Source organism: Alexandromys fortis, unplaced genomic scaffold, assembly GCF_014885135.2.
Source record: "Alexandromys fortis isolate MF-2015 unplaced genomic scaffold, M_Fortis_MF-2015_v1.1 scaffold_23, whole genome shotgun sequence".
NCBI classification, from domain to species: domain Eukaryota; kingdom Metazoa; phylum Chordata; class Mammalia; order Rodentia; family Cricetidae; genus Alexandromys; species Alexandromys fortis.
Window position 1 is genome coordinate 6,450,756 of NW_026067907.1, and position 19,556 is coordinate 6,470,311.

The 19,556-nt window shown below is 50.5% G+C and overlaps 1 protein-coding gene across 1 annotated transcript in view; it reads left to right on the forward strand.

Annotated features, from left to right (window-relative positions):
* The window catches only part of Tmem181 (transmembrane protein 181), a 51,805-nt gene that overhangs the window by 7,357 nt on the left and 24,892 nt on the right, over positions 1-19,556 (forward strand). The window contains exon 2 of the mRNA XM_050135940.1: positions 17,074-17,177. Within this exon, the coding sequence (XP_049991897.1) occupies positions 17,074-17,177 (104 nt within the window). The remainder of the gene's footprint in view (positions 1-17,073; positions 17,178-19,556) is intronic.

Sequence of the window (19,556 nt, forward strand, 5' to 3'; positions counted from 1 at the left end):
GTGTGGTGTATGTGTGCAGGTGTGGTATGTATGTGTGGTGTGAGTGTGCAGGTGTGGTGTGTATGTGTGGTGTATGTGTGCAGGTGTGGTGTGTATGTGTGGTGTTTGTGTGCAGGTGTGCTGTGTATGTGTGGTGTTTGTGTGCAGGTGTGGTGTGTATGTGTGGTGTATATGTGCAGGTGTGGTGTGTATGTGTGGTGTTTGTGTGCAGGTGTGGTATGCATGTGTGGTGTATGTGTGCAGGTGTGGTGTGTATGTGTGGTGTTTGTGTGTAGGTGTGGTGTGTATGTGTGGTGTGTGTGTGAAGGTGTGGTGTACATGTGTGGTGTATGTGTGCAGGTGTGGTGTTTGTGTGCAGGTGTGGTGTGTATGTGTGCGGGTGTTGCAAGGAGAGGGCCGCTTGTTTGTCCTAACCACCCAGAGCCAAAATAACCACGCACAGAAACTGTATTAATTAAATCACTGCTTGGCTCATTAGATCTAACTTCTTATTGGCTAACTCTTACATCTTAGTTTAACCCATTTCTATTGATCTGTGTATCGCCACATGGCAGTGGCTTACTGGGTAAAATTCCCAGCATCTGTCTCCATGGTTTCTCTCTCCAGTTCCGCCTTTCTTCCTCCCAGCATTCAGTTCTGTCTTCCCCACCTACCTAAGTTCTGCCCTATCAACAGGCCAAAGCAGCTCCTTTATTAACCAATGAAAACAACACATAGACAGAAGGACTCCTACCCCCTGCAGGTGTAGTGTATGTGTATGAGTGTGGTGTATTTGTGAGTGTGTGGTGTATGTGTGCAGATTTGCTGTGTGTGTGTGGTGTGTGTGTGAGTGTGTGGTGTATGTGTGAGTGTGTGGTGTGTGTGTATGTGCTGGTGTGGTATGGTGTATGTGTATGTGTGGGTATGGTGTATATGTGTGTGCAGTGTGGCATGTGTGTGGGTGTGGGTGTGGTGTGGTGTGTATGTGGGTGTGTGTGTATGTGTGTGCATGTGTGGTGTGTGTATGGTGTATATGGGTGGGTGTGGTGTGTATGTGTGTGTATGTGTGCGGGTGTGGTGTGTGTGGTATGGGTGTGGTGTGTATGTGTGGGTGTGGTGTGTGTGGTGTATGTGTGTGGGTGTGGTGTGGTGTATGTGTGTGGGTGTGGTGTGGTGTATGTATGTGGGTGTGGTGTGGTGTGTATGTGTGCGTGCAGGTGTGGTGTGTGTGTGCGGGTGTGGTGTGTGTGTGTTTGTTGTGTGTGTGCAGGTGTGTACACCCATGCCTGTACACAGAAGCCCCAAGAGGGCTTTGCTGTCCTGCTCTCTCACCCTCCGGAGGGTATTACTCCCTTGAGACAGGATTTCTCACTGAACCTGGCTAGGCTTGTGGCCAATAAGCCCCAGCGACCCTCCATCTCTGCGCCCACGGGGCTGGGGTTACAGGGACCTGCCTACATAGTCTTGCCTGGCTTTTTTTTTTAAACTAATTTTTTATGTAAATTTTCCCTTCATGTTTTCCCCTTCCCTAAATCCTCGTCTATCCTCCCCACCTCCCTAAACACCCAACTTTATGTTCTTTCTTGCCTGGCTTTTTACAGGGGTGTTGGGATCCAAACTCAAGCCCTTGTGTTTGCATAGTAGGCAGTCTTACCCGCGGAGCCTTGTCTCCCCCCCCCCCCCCCCCCCCCCCCCCCCCCCCCCCCCCCCCCCACCCCCCCCCCCCCCCCCCCCCCCCCCCCGCCCGGAGCTGAGATGACTAGCACACGGCCACCCTGCCTGCCTGTTCATTGTGGATTCTGGGGGATTGAATCCAGGTCCTCATGTGCATGTGGCAAGCACTTTATCAAACGGATCATCAGCACAACCCCCAAGTCTCTTTCTAAAATAACAACTGTCTCATAGTCTCTCTTGTCCTATTCAGAAATGTCTTAGTAATATCAAGAATGCCTCCATAACTTTAAAAATTACTTTCATGCATTTGAACCGTAGCAGCCTCCTGGGAAAGGAGGCTCCCTCTCCCCGGCCACCACCTCAGGTCCTGTAGGTGGACAGCTCTAATACCACCACTTATAGTCCAAGTGCACCCTGTGAAGTCCCCTGGCTTTGCTGGCCCAGGTCACTGCTCCTCTGGAACTTTCTGTACCCAATCCCCCGCTACCCTGTGTGTTCTTGAGTTGTTTGGTTTAGTCCAGAGTCAGGAAACCAAAGGAAAGTCCCCGATCTGTGTGTTCAAGGCTGAAGCAGAGGATTTCCTCTCGACTCTGGGTCCTGTAGCTGGGCACGTCCATCCTGTGCCCAGGACTGGCTCACCTCAGCCTTCTCTACCTCAGCAGTGTATGGAACATTATGGTCTAACTGAGCAGCCTTTGGTTTGTTTCACAGGAAGTGGGCTGAGCTAAGGACCGACCACCCTCCAGAAGCACAGGTACTTGTGCCTGCTCGCTCTGGTTCTCACTCCCTCCCTCTCCTCCTCCCACTGGAAACCCCCCAGTTGTGAGTGCTGCCTCTGTAATGTGGAGGGCAGTGGGAGCCAGTGGGCACTCCCTGCCTTGCTCTGCTCCTTGTGGAATGAAGGAGCCAAGCAGAACTTGGAAAGAACAAGGAGTCTGCGCTGTGCTTGTCCCCATACACCCATGTGCCCAGCAAAAAGCCGCTTTGGCCATTGTATCGAGCAGTGCTCTACTGTGCTTCCCCAGCAAACTGCAGCAGGAGTCTCAGACACGGGTTTATCTCTAAGCGAAGCTAACTGGGCCATTGCCCCAGGCAGTGATGACTTTAGGATGCAGTCTCCTGGTGGAGGATATTAAGTTCTGGGAAGGGCGGATGGCCCTGGTCTCATGGTCGCTGTGGAGACTGGGAGCTTCTGAGAGCAGCCAGCTTCTGCATCCTCCTGCAGGGGACTGCGGAGTACATCACTGTCCTTCCCTCAGCAGTGAGAAGGGAGCCATGCCCATGCCAGGGAGAACCAGTGTCACTCACTGTGGCTCCCCAGGGATGGCCCTGCAGCCTTTATGACTAGGATTTCTTACTTCTCACCGGGATAGAGTATCCAGTGCTCAGAGATGCAGCTAGCCCCCAGGAAGAGCTACAGTTGATTAACAAACTTGCTGTGTCTCAGAGTCCTGGGGGGGACCCCACAAAGCACCCTCCTAAGCTGCACTCTGGTCTGCTTTAACTGGGTTGAGGTTTCTTAAAGCTCCCCATGTGGTCTTACTTCAGCACATTTTGTGACCCACTGTCCTAAGCTAATTTGCTCCTCTGCCCTTTGGGTTCATCGCCCCCAATCTTGGATCAATACTGGGATTCCCTACCCAATGCTCAGGTTGCCTGCTCTCCTGGAGGAATTCACCCTCAGGTATGCACTCCCTGAGGTTACCATGGAGAGAAGGTCACCACCTTCATCTGGAGTCTCAAGAAAGCCCACAAAAACAAATGCCTCATTTCGCATTTTCAGAGCAGCCCCGTTTCCTAGTGCAGGATCCGAGGGCCAGCTCCTCAGACCTGAGGGCCAGCTCCTCAAACCTGGCCTTGTTCAGACTAGTACTGTCCCTTCTTTGGCCTTTCTCCTGGGCCTCATTCCACTCTGCTTCTTCTGTGCTAGTGAAAACTCCCAGGCTTCCAGCCTCTGCCACCACAGACCCTGGCACAGTAGTGCTGATAGAGGGTAGGCTGCACGGTGCCTGAAGGAACTGGCCCTGGTTTGTTTGCCCGGGACGGGTAGTCACCGGATGTGCAGGCTAGACCTTAACCCAGGGGCCACAGGAGATAGGACAAGCCGAGAGATGGTAGTTTCTGGTAGTTTCTCTGGCACTGTCTTGTAGACCAATCAGCTATGTGTGGTGAAGCTTCCAGCCACCTCAGACCTCAGACCCTTCCAGTGCACTCTTCTGTCCGCCCCCATCTTTGTCAGCTCTCAGGTTCCCTGTTCTTGATGAAATTAACACCGAGACTACTGTCCCTAGTTCTGTTCTTGAGGGAATCAAGCTGAAGACATTTTTTTATTTTTAATGTTAAGACAGGTTTGCCTGGTAACTCCCAGAAACAACCAACAACAATAAAAACCAGGGACCAGGTGTGACCTGCTCTTGACCTTTGCCTTCCTCTGGGGGCGGGGGGTTTCCAGGATATAGGACTCTCAGTGCTTACACTATGAGAAGGCTCAGGCCAAGCAGAGCCACTGGCTCACCCTAGTTGGAAGGCGAGGCACTCACTGCCCCTGCCTTCTTGTCTCTGATCCCATGAGAAGGCTTCCCCAGTCCTCCCAGTTTTAGAAGGCAGGCGGGTCTATCGCTAGTCAGTCAGCAAGTGCCCCTGAATCATCTGCTTAATGCTCGTGTGCAGTGTCTCCCGGGCTGGGCTGTCAGATCTTGGAAGGGGGAGGCACATAAAAAGTGACAAGTGGCAACAGCGGGATAGTTGGAATAGCACACCTCAAATACTGTCGTTGGTTGTTTTTACTGTTTGGGCTCTTTACTTTTTGGGGGAGTCGCCACCAAGCTCCCAAAGAAATTACATACAGAGACTTAATATTGCTTATAAATACCCAGTCTTAGTTTGACTTGTTGCTAGCCAGGTTTTTTTTTTCTTAAAATTTTCTTAAATTATCCCATCTACTTTTAGGCCTCTGGGCTTTTCCCTTTTCTTCTGTATATCTTACTTTCACTCTTACTTCATGGCTGGCTGTGTGGCTTCTCCTTTTCTAGTTCCTTCATCTCCTGTACCAGATTTCTCCTTCTTATTGTCTCTGCCTGCCAGCCCCGCCTATCCTTTCTCCTGCCTTGTTATTGGCCATTCAGCTCTTTATTAGACCAATCAGATGTTTTAGACGGACCAAGCAACCCAGCTTCAGAGCGTTAAACAACTGCAGCATAAAAGAATGCAACACATCTTTGCATCTCTAAACAAATGTTCTACAGCAGAAGCAAATGTAACACATCCACACGGGGACCAGCATCCGTTTCACTCTGACTGGGGCTGGTCCAGCAAACGTGAAGGGAGACATAGGAGGCAGAAGAGTTGGGCCTGAGCCCTGCAGGCTGGAGGGTGAGAGGCTGCACTTGGGCATGCTCGTCTCCCTCGGCTTCTGGTTGTGGGTATCAGAATCCCGTGGACATTAGTTTTAATGGTTGCTAGAGAGACACAAGAACGTGGCACGTGCTGACGCCTTAACACGGCAGTAAACTTTAGAGAGCTGCTAATAGCTCCTTACATACTCCCCCCCCCACACACACACACACACGCACTTTCGGAGATGAAGGAAAGGGGAAGCAGCCACAAGACGAGTGTCTGGGGACCTGGACAGGGTCTCTGGGAGCGTACTCCTCGGTGATTTTTAGACCTGAGCCTCGGCTGTCCACGACGATCGCCCACGTGACAGGTGTCCGGCGCGAGTGCTGCTGGAGGCCGCTCCTCCCTGCCGGGCCGCCGCTTCCGCGCACGTGACCGCGCGTCGCGCTCTGATGCGTTTTCCGCGGCCGGCTGCTCGGCCTCGCGGGTGGCTCCGGCTGCGGCGGCTGCGGGACGCTGGGCGGGCTCGGGACGCGCCGGCGGCGGCCGAGAGCCCGGGGCTCCGAGATGGAACCGTAAGTGGCCGGCCACGGCTTGGGCGTGGGGTCCCGGGGCCTGAGGTTGGGGTCCCAGGCTCGGGCGGGCGCGGGAGGGTCCCAGCGGGGACCCGCGGAGAAGGCTGGTCCGTAGCTGCTCCGCGTCCAGAGTCGGTGAGGACGCCCCGGCTCGCGCACCCGCCGGCTGGAGCTGGACCCCCAGCTGCGAACGGGGTCCTCAGCTCCCCCAGACGCGCTTCTCGGTGGCGTTTGGTGACGTGGGCACGCTGGAGCTGGCAGAGCCTCGTTAGATCTCTCGGGTGCTGAGTTTTATAGGAGTTTTACAATCTGCTGACTTGGGGCCCCGAGTCGCTCTGTAAAGTGCAGAGATTTTAACGAGGAAAACCCGAACCCCAGGGACGCCATCCCTAAAGCTGCTGTTGACGCAGCTGTCGCCTGGGTGTGCACTGAAGTAGCGGTGAGGGAGTGCCCGGAGCCGGGGCGAATGAGGTTGAAAAGTGGCCTCGGGCGACCGGATGCCATTCTAAGGCTCATTCGGGGTTCTGGAGGCAGCAGGGTAACTCGGGAAGCGTTTTCTCAATGCGAGAGTCTACGGTGGAAAGACGCCTTTCCTCTGGCTTCCTTAGAAGTTTGACTTCGGTCCCTCCAACTCATGGAGGAACTCCTGACTCAGGTGGATTAGAGGCCAGCTGGAGGTGAGTTCGTGCCAGGCACGCGGACAGCACTCACAGGTGGTCTTTCCCACCTCTTGGGAAGGATGCCTTCCTCCAGGAGTTACGGCTCTCTAGTGAAGTGGTAGCTCCTTGCCTCGGGTGGTTCTCCCGGGCCCGGATCTGCGTGGCACAACTCCATCCTTGGTACTTTTCAGGGGGATTACAGAGGCAGAGGATGTGAGAAAGAGAGTTAGGCCTTGACCAGGTCTGAGACCCAGGAGTCTGTACAGGACAAGGAACTAGACCAGAGGAAAGCCATTACTAGGAAAAGGTCACTGGGAGAGGCTGCAGACTGCAGCTTTGTTAAGGGATTGTCACCTACAACCCTGGACATGTGCTGTCTGGGAGGCAGGCCTTGGGCTCTGATGGGCAAGAGGGTAAGGGTGGTGTGTATCTCTTAGGGTATTTTTTTTTTCTGCATGAAACTGATGTCTCAAAATTAAAGAAAACTTGAGTGTCAACTGTGTGGTAGAGACTGTTGTATCCCTTTTTAAATTTTATTTTATTTATGTGTGAGTATATGCCATGTGTGTGCGGGTGCCGGAAAAGGCCAGAAGAGGTTGTTGGGTTTCCCCAGAGCTAGAGTTCCAGGTGGCTGTGGCTGTGATGTGGGTCCTCTGGAAGAGTAGCCAGTGCTCTTGCCTTGTCCCTCCCCCCCCCATCAGCTTACACCCATTGTTTTGTGAGCTTCCCCACCACTCCACTACCCTCCTGTAGCGGAGTTACTCTTGTTACTCAAAGCTACAAATGAAGGGCACAGGTGTATAGGAGTCAGCGAGTGCCTGAATAACTCACAAGTCTCCGTAGCTTCCATGGTCAGAAATCCAGAGCCCACACTCTTGACAAAAGCCGGCAGCTAATGGGTGCCCAGTCAAGGATATTTGGGAATGAGGCTTCACCTTTACTGGCAACTTGGAGCCCCCGTTTCCTGGATGTTACTATAGGAACCAGCGTCCTAGAGAGGCAGAATGACCCACCCCGGGTCACCCTGATGACCCACGGGGGAGAGGGGCTTCCCTGCCCACGTTCTGGACTGTGACAACCTGGCGGGGGTCTAGTGTATGGTCTCTTTGGGCCACATGTGCGTGGCCTATGGGATCAGTGTTTGCCTGCTTCCTCCTCCTGTCTGACCTAACCTGCAGGTCCCTGGGTATGAGCCACTGGGCTTGCGGCCCAGGAACAACATGCTTGACCTCATGCTCCCTTAGAGAGCCTAAATCTTGGTTTGTTAAACTGTATGTTGTTAGGCCTTGGATGGCCACATAATGCCTCTTTTGAAGTCTGCTCAATGGCTCGCAGTCCATTCGACTTAGCTGATTGAAGTTTCAACCTTCAGGTTTTCCCCTCAGAGTTTCCTGTCAAACGCTGGTTCTTTAAAAGGTGAAGATGGTAGGGACTGTAGAGAGTGTGAGGGGTGGTGGCCCCCTTCCCAAAGCTAGCCCCTCCCTCACGTGCCGGATGTGCATTGTAGGTTCAGATTCGCCTCTACCTCCTGCTTCCCCAGCTCCACCCCCTGTTTCCCTTTATGCTTCAATGGCTGGGAATACCTGTCCCCCAGGGTAGCTCTCTGGTGGCTAGCCTGGTATCTAGCATGTACACAGGAAATGCCAATTTTCCCCTCTCATTGGCTGGGGCTAAAGGAGCAAGAGACTTCTTGCACAGTGGATCTTAAGAGATACTGTGCCAGCATCTTCATTTTGTTTTTTCAAAAATAAGGAGAAAAGCTGGGCATGATGAGGCATTCCTGGGTCTCTGGTTATGACTAGGAGGCTAAGGCAAGAGGATCTCTCGAACCCAGGTGTTCAAGTGTAGCCTGGGCAACAAATTAAAATCCTGCTTGAAAAATGAAATAAGTTGTAGGGTATGGCAGACCATGAAGAAACAGGTCAATCTTTGAGTTTGAGGCCAGAGTTCTACATAGCAAGCTCAGAGCCAGCCAGGACTACATGAGAAAGAAAACCAATAAATAAATTATAATACAAACAGAAGAATGTCCCCCCCCCTTCAGCAGAGGAGCAAATGCAGTACTGCTCACTAACATGGTTGGGGTTTTGCTGCTTTCTCAGTGCATTGCTCCAAACCTGTTGTTCGAGAATTCATCAACCTGTAACAACAGCCTTCTGAGGCCTCAGTTTACCCCTGTCCTAAGAGGTACCTGGGAGCTGACACTAGTTGATAGTTGTAGCACAATTTCTAATTGGTCTTGATAAAAACCCATAGTCAGATATTCGGGGGTGAAAGCTGAAAGATCAGAAAAGCAGAGCAGCCGACCACTAGTTCTTACCTCCATGAAATCCTCAGAACCAAGGAGGCAAGATCCTGTCTCTATGAATCATCAGCCTGAATCCTGAGCTCCTGTCTCCTCCCGCCTTATATTCCTCTCTCCACACAGCCACATCACTTCCCATCTCCACCTCCCTACCGCTGGGATTAAAAGTGTGAGCCACCACTGCTTGACTCTCTTTTAGGCTGAGTCAACCTCAGGACGGCCTTGAACTCACAGAGATCAGTTAGCCTCTGTCTCCCGAGTGCTGGGATTAAAGGTGTGTGCCGCCAGTGCCTGGCCTCTATGGCTAACTAATGTGGCTAGCTCCACAATCTGATCTTCAGGCAGATTTATTTGTTAAAGCACAAACAAAATACCATCACAGATAAGTCCGTGGCCGCGGGAAGGGCAAGGCCTGCTGGCAAGGATGCCTATCGTGAGTCAAAGGCTGAGGGTGTGTTCTGATGCTGTGAGATAGTGTAGTCCCCAGCACTCGGGACTTTGGGTTTCATTTTTAATTTTGCTTTTCTGCAATCTGGGAAGGATAGGCATACTCACAGGTGTAGAAGTTAGCTAGATTTGGGGAATAACCAGGCTAGCTCAAAGATAAACAATTATATTTTTACTTATTATAAGGGGAAACTCACACCACAAGAATGGAAAGTCCAAGTTCCACGGTGTCCTGTGGGAATCATCCAGAAAGAGAACAAGCACCTGGTCCATCCCAGTTTTTTCTCCTTGCTCCAGGAAGCCAGGCCTTAACTAAGTTCCACTTCTTGTAGATGATTGGCTAACAAAGCTCCCCCCATCACACAGGGAGCTTCTGGCTTTAATAGAATGTCTTGTGAAAAGGGGCTTAGTCATGCTGCTCTCGGAGGAAGCCCACTCTCTTGGGCTGCTGCTGCTGACCCCTGTTGTAGAGGCAGAGCGACAGAAACCCAGCTACAGGAGTGCCTAGCTGTTCAGCAAGCCTGGGCTGTGCAGGAGTGGCTGGACTGGCATGGTCGTGGCACAAATATAAGGGAATAGCCACCATATATTCCAACTGCTCTTATAAAAGGAGGCCTGTAGAAGGAACAGCAGGCTGCGTTCCTGCTGTATGGCTTCTGGACGCCTGGCTAGCTTATGCCCCGAAATAACAACACACAAATTGTATTCATTTAAACACTGCCTTTCCCATTAGCTCTAACCTCTTACAGGCTAACACTCTCACATCTTGGTTAACCCATTTCTCTTAATCTGTGTAGCACCACGAGGTAGTGGCTTACCAGGAAGGATTCTAGCCTACGTCCATCTTGGGCCAGGGCTTCATCGTGTCTGCCTCACTGCCTTCTTCCTCCCAGCATTCTGTTCTGTCTTCCCTGCCTACCTAATTTTCTGTCCTATCAAAGGGCCAAGGCAGTTTCTTTATTAACCAATGAAAGTAACAGATAGGCAGATGACCCTCCTTCATCAGAGGTCTGTAGGTCAAACAGGAAAAAGCCCTAGTGAAAATTATATAGGGACTTCTGGATCTCTAAGGCAGTGGCAACCTGTCTGGCTAGGGGATCAACAGTGCTAGCCACAGCAGTCGTCTGATTGGTGGCAATTCCAGCTGTCTCAGAGGCCACAGCAGTGACAATAGCAGCCACCACAGCCATGGAGATCCTGAAGTCTCAACAGGGATGACTCAGCATCAGTTGACTCACTGGGACAGGCACCAAGCCTGGAACCCAGGCCACAGCGCAGTCATCTCTTAGCCCAACAGCTGTTCAAAAGACACAAAACTTGAGAACCATTAAGGGCAGAATTATTCAAGGTATAATTAGCCACAGACAGCCACATGAGAAGCCCTATTTTGGCTCTGGTTTTCCATCTTGCTGTGCTATTAAACAAGGTAGGATCCTGCACAGCCAAGGGTCCAAAGTTTAAACAGTCACGAAGTCCACAGAGATACCATCCTGTGAAGGTAGACACTACACCACACTGGGCTGGATTCCAGAAATGAAACTCCTGAGAACCCTTGCTAACATTATTGTAAAGTGATCACGGTCCCCATCACCATAATGAATAATGTGCTCTGTCCATAAACCATAGTACAAGCAGGTCCACTGTCCATTTTAATCAATATTGGGGTCCCCATGTAGGCAAAAGCTTGCAGGCAATGTTTATTTTACATCCTTCACCTTTCCCCCTGAGTGGGCGGAGGCAGAGCATGCCTGATAAGTATCCACAGAAACATGTACAAATCCCAGTTTGCCAAAAGATGCCACATGAGTAGCATCCAATTGCCAGGTATGACTGGGCAAAAGACTCCAAGGATTAACACCTAGATGAGGAACAGGAGTAAGTTCTGCATATAAAGGGCATGCTTTGACAATCTTAAGAGCTTGTTCCTTAGAAATTTTATACTTGAGCCTCAAAGAAGTGACATTAAGATGGAATTTATCATGAGCCCGCTGGTCAGAGGCCAAAAAATCGTGAGGCAGAGAGATTAAGAGACCATGGGTCACTTGATCAACCTGTGCATTGCCTTCACTAAGAGCACCAGGTAAGCCAGAATGTGCTGAGGGTAGCCAATATAAATCTTATGAGATCTTTCCATAAAAGTAATTGAATGTTAGTCAACAATTCATGAACTGCAGAGGCAGTAGCCATATTTCCTGCCGTTTCCAAGGGGGGAAGAACCTTAGCAACATACCTAACAGTCTTCCGGGCTGTGACTGCAGCAGCTGTGCCATTGGCGGATCCATCCGTAAATACATTCAGGGTGCAATCTAGGGGAGCTAGCAAAATAATTTTAGAAAAGCAAACCGGATGTTCCTCAAAAAAAGATTTTACTGATTTATTAGGGGGGTAATGGTTGTCAGATTCAGCAGACTGAGTGGTTAGAAAGATGGTCCATTCTGGGCTAATTAGCTGGAACCAGCTAAGCTGCTCCTCATTGTATGGAATAATAACTATCAGGGATTTTACCAAACGTCCTAAGACTCTCCAGGTAGGCAGTGTGCACCACCTCCAGGACAGTCAAAAGGGCTGCACAACCTTTTGGGAGAGGCTTGTCCGTGAACACAGGGAATAGGTCCCTCCTGCCAAAACACTGCAGTGGGCTGCAAGGCTGTGCAGAAGACCAGCAGAAGCAAAGGCTGGTGATAATCAATATAATTCAGATGGGTTTCTGCTAACTGTTGTACGACTAATCTAAGACATTCACAGCCTTCAGGTGTCAGTAGCCTGGGAGATGTGGGGTTTGAGTCATCTCTTAAGATTTCAGATAAGGGTTTTAGTTCTCCTGTTGTTCATCCCATTGATGGTCTCATCCAATTACAGTCTCCCTAAAGCTGTTGAAAGTCATTAAGAGTGTGGTGCTGATCTGTATTCTAAGAGTTATCTTTTGTGGTCGAACCCCAGTCTGTAGGAGGTGATGACCCAAATACTGAAAAGGAAACATAGTTTGCATTATTCGGGGGCAACAACTAAACCAGTGCAGTGCCTCATGAAGAGTCTGCAACTCTGTATGCAGCTCACATACATTTGAGACTGCAATAAGAATATCATCCTATAATGAACGACATAGCTGGGGATGTTGTTCCCATAGGGCCCACAAGGCCCTGGAAACATAAACGGACAAAGTTAGACTATCAGCCATGCCCTGAGGCATCATAACCCATTGATACCTTTGGTACGGCTCTCTCACTAAAAGCAAATTTGGGTGAGTCCTCAGGATGCAAAGGAATAGTAAAAAAGCAGTCCTTGAGGTCAGTCACCACCATGTGGTAATTCTTAGGGATAGCCACAGGTCTTGGCAGTCCTGGCTGCAATGATCCCATGATTTCCACACATTTGTTAACCTGCCTAAGGCCCTGCAATAGTTGCCAACTGCCAGATTTTTTTGATAACACATAAGGGGGTAAGGGGATGGGACTAACTGTTCTTGCACAGTTGCTGAGCAGCCAGTAGCTGTTCTCCTGAGGGGCCACTGTTCCACCCACACTGGCCTAGTTTCCCTCCATTTGATGGGAGTTGCAACTTGTGGCTCAACAGTGGCCCTCAAAATAAACTTTTCCAACCCTGTTCTGTCCTGTCTAATTTTCCCAGTCCTCAGGCCTCTCCTCCTGTTTCCCGACACGAGAAGGGGATCTCCTTGAATGTTGGCTCTAGAGAGGCACTCATTAGCCCAGTGGCTCCTTTTGATATTTTGGGCAAATACTTGAATTTCCTCAAAGGTTTTGGCTAAATTGTCTAATTGTTCCTTCACTTTTACATTGTCGCTGAGAAGAGCATCTTTGACTAAATGCCATAGCAAAAATATTGCCATAGGAAATTCTTCTGTCCCTCTCTCTTGTAAAGCTTTTTGAAGGTCAACTTTTACCTGCTCCCAATCAGGAATATTAAACCCCCCTGCCTGTGAACACTAAGGACTAGACTCTAAAACTGCCTTAATAAACTCTTGTGCTGTCTCAATAGTGGTGCCCTGTTTCTCTAAAACAACTATCAATTGACTGGTCAATACCTGAGCAGAATTACTGGCACCCATCTTCAGTCCACCCCCACCATCAATCTCTTACTTGCTGGCCAACCTTCTGAGGGCCATCTCTCAGGAATCCCTAGTTTCCAATCTTGCTGGGGGTCTCTCCACCTGTAGCACCTGCACCAAGTGACAGTTTACATACCAGGCAAGGGGCTAGAGATTGAAACACACACACAGAGCATGGGTCATCCTTGAAACAAGAATGCCAACTTTATTGTGCTCCAGGGAAGCTTATATAGGGATCCTTAGCTGATAGCACACCCCAGCTCTTGGGATTTTCAGCTGTAAAACCCACCAGAAACCACTCCCCTACTATCAGGAACTCATGAGGGTCTCATGCTCACAGCAGGCACAGGAAAACAAGTTGTTTACTCTGCTCACTCCAGCAGGCAAAGGGTCACAGGGTCTGCAGCCCCAACAAGCCAGGTAATGTCTTTAGGCACTAAGTTCCCTTTGTAGTGGAGACAACGTGGACAGCCACGAGAGATGGAGTACCTAAGGAAAGTGTCATGAGAAGGTGGGAGACTGAGTCTAGGATTTCCGTGGCTTGGGGAGAAGAGGTTTCAGATCAGGGAAACAGTGTGAGTGGACTCGACTGGAGTCTGGCTGGACTGTGCTGGGAAGCAAGCGCAATGCTTGGGTCTGATGCTGCTGTGTGGTAGCTGTGTGATCTGGGGCAAGGGAACTGTCTGTGCTCCTGACTCCCAGCACAGTGCTGGGGACTGAGCCCCGGCTTCTTGTCCGCTAAGTAACCATGCATTCAGGAAGTCAGTGGTGCATTTGTTTGCTTGTTGAGATGGGATCTCTCTATGTAGCCCTGGCTGTCCTCATACTTGCTATGTGGTTCAAGTTGTGCTCGAACCTACAGATATCCACCTGCTTCTGCCTCCAGAGTGCTGGGATTAAAGGCACACACCATGATACATGGCCAAGTGATGCATTTTTAACTACAAGTTTAAAAATCTTCCTTTGATGTCTCTGCCTCCAAGCCTCTGCTTTTGCCTTCACCTACGGAGTTCTCCATGCTGCTTCGTCTCTGATCTACTAGCAAGATCGGGTCACTCTGAACATAGTGCAGTCATAGTTCACAAATGGCTCTGAGAGTTCTAGAAACCATTTTCAATCCGTAGGAAAGTGGCATAGGGAAGTCTCTTGTGACCCGGCACCTTTGTCTCAGTTGGCATCATTAACGTGGGTGAGATGCCGTTAACTAATGCTGTTCGCACTCTTTCTTCCACCACCCAGTCTGCTTAGCTTTGTGTAAAGTTTGATTTCTTCGTGGAAATATCCTATGCAGTTGCCTCAAAACTGTCCCTTCCTTTCAGTCTTAAAACAAAAATATATCCAAACAGACTGTCTAAATAAATAGGCACCTGGGTCCCAGAAGGACAAGAGGGACACCCACTCATCTGCCAGCACGTTCCTTGGGGCTTTTCCAGGTGGGCATTAACTGGGTCCTGTCTCCCAGAGCCTCCTCCCTCCAGGGAAGCGTGGCTGTGACAACTTGGACAGGTCTGTCACCCCCAGATCTCAGCTTTCCTGTCTGTAAATCCTAGGCGTGAGCTGAAAGTCCCCGGAAAAGCCACACCTGTGAAGGTTCTGCAGAATGCCTGGGGGCTGGAGTCCCCCTCACTGCTCTCCCTCTCCAGCCACTGCCACTACCTCTGTGTCCGTTCCAACACTGTTTTACCTTAGGCTGAAGCCTTTGCGATATAGTAACAGGCTGTCCTGATTGCTTTTATGTCAACTTGACACAGCTTTGAGTCATCAGAGAGGAGGGAACTTTGCCTGAGATAAGGTCTCCATATAATTGGGCTGTAGGCAAGCCTGTAGGACATTTTCTTCATTAGTGATTGATGGGGGAGGACCCAGCCCCTGGTGGGTGGTGCCATCTCTGGGCAGGTGGTCCTGGGTTCTTTAAGAAAGCAGGCTGAGCAAGTCTGTAAGCAGCACTCCTCCATGCCTCTGCATCAGCTCCTGCCTCCAGGGTCCTGCCCTATTTAGGTTTCCGTCCTGACCTCCTCTGATGGGGAACAGTGATGTAGATGCAGAAACCAAATAAACCCTTTCCTCCCAAGTTGCTGTGGTCATGGTTTTTCAGCGCCTCAGTAGTAACCCTAAGACGCAGCCATTAGGGCCCACCAATCCCGAAGCTAAGAATCCCATCAGACAGCTCCTGAGCCTGTATGACCTGCCCGCCTGGTGTCTCCACTAATGTATTCGGGAAATGTATTGACTGATAAAAGTTGACGTAAGAACAGCGGGAGGTGGTGGCGCACGCCTTTAGTCCCAGCACTTGGGAGGCAGAGGCAGGCGGATCTCTGTGAGTTCAAGGCCAGCCAGTTTATGAGAGGTAGTTCCAGGACAGGCTCCAAAGCTACAAAGAAACCTTGTTTCGAAAAACAAACCCACAAAAGTTGATGTAACCACTTCAATAGTGGAGGATATCATCAAATCAATATGAATCCAATGTGCCTGGCCCATGGTCACTCATGTTTAACTTGGAGCAAACTCTCTCTTGTGCCCTTTGGAGTGAGAACTATAGTTTACAAAGAAACCTGTCTCCTTCCCAGAGCAGTTCTGTCTCTGATACGGGAGAGCCTGTCTGAGCTTCTCCTGCCCTGCCAACAGCCCAGAGTCCCAGGGAAACCTCCAGGTTTCAATCCGTCTTTCACCGAATGCATTGACAATGGTCTGAGAGTCAGCCAGGCCACTCAGGTATTCGTCAGGTGCCACGTCAGAGCGGCAGCGGCTCCCAGGCCTCACCTTTGTGCTTAGACTGCCCTGCCCCAGGGTTGACTTCCTGCCTGCCATCTGGAGTCTCAGGCACATGTGGAAGGAAGGGGTGTGCACTGTGAGCCCAAGCTGGCGGGTAACCTTACCCTGGGTCTCCAGGCCACACCCCTACCCCCCAGTTGACTTAGCCTTCCTGTTGCTTTCAGCTTCCAAGTTAAGCAGCAGGACCACAGGTGCAGTGCAGCCAGCAAGCAAACCCCACCTCCTGCCCCAGCTCCTCCCCTGGGGGTCAGCCCCCTCCTTAGGACTCTTTCTTGGGGTTGGCCACTTCTGTCAACACTGCTTTTTATTAGTGAAGCTAATTGGAGTACAAACGTTGCTGTGTGATTGTGAGACCGTGACCACGCTGAAGGGCACAGCTCTGAGGCTGCAGAGTCCCAGTGTTTCGCAAGACTGGGAATTTACAGAGTTCTTTGGTTTACCGCCTTGTGTGCTTGCTGCATTGAGTGCATCTTCATTTTTAAATTGTGTGTGTGCACATGTGTCAGTGGCAGGGGTGGGCTCTGTGGTGTGTGTAGTTTTGCCCACGGATGCCAAGAGGGCATCAGGTCTCCTGGAGCCAGAGGCACAGGCAATCGTGAGCCGCTGATGTGCGCCCTGGGACGTTTGCTAGAGCAGTCCATGATTTGCTAGCTGCGGAACTGTCCTTCTGGTGTCCCTGCCCCCCATGTTTTGTTCTGAGGGAAGTGTAGTTACATCCGGGGATCAACCTCTCGAAGGGCCTTTATGTTCCTGTAGGTCACAGGAGTGTGGAGGAGTTGGGCGCTCTCTCTGGGAAGGGTGGGCTCTTTTCACCTGGGTGGAGGACGAGGACTCTGAGCATGAGGTAGACCAGATGGAAATGGCTGGTGCCTCTGGTCCCTGGTAGTCTCTCTCTGGGTTTGGCAGTGATGGCTAAATAGAGTCAGGCTCCTTGTTGATCTGAGCTATGGCTCTACTCTGGAAGCTAGAAGTGGGCTATGTAAAAGGTTAGGTCACTTCCTTGGCGTGGTGACATTTTTCCTTGGCATGGAAACCACCATGCATTCATTCTTCCACCTGTGTGAGGCAGGCCAGAGTGGCAGTGACTGACAGAAAACCGACAGACGGCCCACCCTTGAGAGGTTACCAGGAGCAGTGTGCTTCTGGGGCCAGCACAGGCTGAGGAGGAACAGGTCTGATGCGCTGTGGTCGTGCTAGCCTGGGCAGGGGCTACCGATGTGGGAGAGCCAACTGTCCTCACTCCCGGTTTCTGCTCCGCAGGCTGGCGCCCATGCGGCTCTACACCCTCTCCAAGCGCCACTTTGTCCTCGTGTTTGTCGTTTTCTTCCTCTGTTTTGGACTGACCGTCTTCGTTGGGATCAAGGGTAAGTCTTTCCTTTAATCATCTCCCCACGGATAGCCACGCTGCTGCCAGCCCAGCTGTGCCCTCATACTCGTAGCCAGGCCTCAGTATGAAGAGAGATGTTCCTTCTCTCTGAGTCCACAGGGCAAAAGGTGGTCTTCTCTGGAGGTGCAGGGAGCAAGTTGGGTAATGGCGTTCACAGCATCCAGGGCAGAGAGGTTTACCCATTATCTCGCTTACATTTCAGACTGTCCTTTCGTATTGGTAGGGAGGCGTTCACATTGTATGCAGCCCAGTGGGGTATTAGCCAGCTCTGGTCCACACTGTACCCAGCCTTCACTCTGAAACCAAGGCCAAGACAGGGGTGATGTCAGGATCCCATCACTTTCTTCCACCACACAGATTACTGTCAGTCTTCTGGAAAAGCAAACAATAAGGAGTGTGTGTGTGCACGCGTGCGTGTGTGCATGTGCACACGCATATATATGTATCCACTATATTATTATAATCATATCTCATTACTGTATACTATTATGATACATAATTTATAATATATTCATAATCATAATTCAAACAGTTGTATTTATATTAAAGTATAAATTATTTACAACAAATAATTTTTAATATTATTAGACCTAAGTATGTAATAGAATTATGAGCTATAGTATATATATAATTATATGTGCTTTTTTTTTATATCTATGTGAAGTGAGGGAACTGACTCACACCATCTGGGAGGTTAAGGAATGCACAGGTCTACAGTTAGCAAATGGGAGCCAGGAAAGCCAGGGGGCTGGAAACCAGGAGGCTAATGGTGTAAGCCCCAGCCCAGGTTTGGTCTCCTGGCGGGATGCTCAGGTTACTGCTGGAGACAGGGAGACCAGAGTCTCTGCCACATGTCTGTTTAAGCCTTAGCAGGTTGAAGAGGCCCGCCTTTCCTGGCTAGGGCAGTCTGCTTTATTGAGTCTCCCGACTGAAAGGGGACTCTTAGCAGAAACTCCTCACAGACACCCGAGAGCAGTGTTTAGTCAAACACTCCGCTGAAATGAACACGTGAAATCAGCTGTTGTGAGCGCTCTCCTTATTACTTATGTAGCGATGTTACTATTGGAGAGTCCGGGGTAGTTTGGGGAAACTGAAGCCCAGGGTGCCTAGGCAGCTTAGAGTCCAGGTGCTACTGATGCCGGTTTTTAAGTCTTTCCCAGAAGCCAGAGAAAGAGTCCACCGGTTTGGGAGTCTGCTTGGCACATACCTTGCCACCGAGTGGGCCCTTCCTGTGTGGAGACAGCCAGGCATTTGCAGGTGACTCAGACAGGAAGTCATGCTGGTCACGTGCAGACCCTGCATCAGCGCGGTAGGCTGGGGCGGCCACAGAGGCAGCCCAAAGAATTGGCATCACAAGAGTGGTAGTTTTTAAAATTTATTTTAAATACAGAGTCTCGCTGTGTAGACCAGGCTCGCGGGAGCTCATAGAGATCCACCAGCCTCTGCCTCCCAAGTGCTGAAACTAAAGGTGTGTGACACCACACTTGGCAAGAATAGTATGTTTTAGACAAATCCAGCCATAAATTAATTTTAAAATCACTTAAGGCCAAAGCCCTGAAGGATCGATCACAGTTAGAATCAGAGATGCTAGGGATTCTGGGAAGATGGTAGTGTCGAGAGAGGAATGTGCTCCCCCCCCCCCCATGGAACCTGCCTGAGTCTATTGGAGGTTTGTAACTTCCGGTGGGCGGGGCAGCTGGACATTACACTGTGATTGATTTCAGCCAGTCCTGCCCTTACTGCTGTGGCAGACCCTCACACCCACGCTGGCTCCGGTTCTGATCGGCCTGCATATAGCTTGTAGGAACTAAGGTGGACAAAAGGACTGTCCTCCCTAACTGGGAACCTGAGCTCTGCACCTCAATTGCTGCTTCTCGTCACAGAGGCGGAGCAAGGCAAGGCAGCCATTGCTGATGTACTCAGGGCCTCCATCTTTGTAAACCCTGCCCTGTCTAGCAGAGGCAACAACCAGGGAGTTTGAATAGCTAGCCCTTCTCCTCCCTTCCCCTGGATGGCTCTCCTTTTTTCCTTTGGGAACCAAACAATGAACATTTGGAGATTCCAAAGGAGCAGCACAGTCAGCATGAAAGGTGAATATATCCAGGAAGCTTACTGAGCTCAAGTGGGCTAAATTCAGTTTCATACCGAACAACTGTAGCTGAACTGCAGGAAGCCTAAGCCAGATGGAACCCTGCCCTCAGCAGGACGGAGGGACTCAGACAAGGGATCTCCAGTGAGGCTGCCAGCGCTTATCTGAAGCTTATCTGAATTGTTCAGGGCAGAAGACAGGCTGACTGTCTTCTGTATGCTAGAAGAGTTCCCAACCAGGAATCCTGCCTGGCAAAAAAAGTTCTTC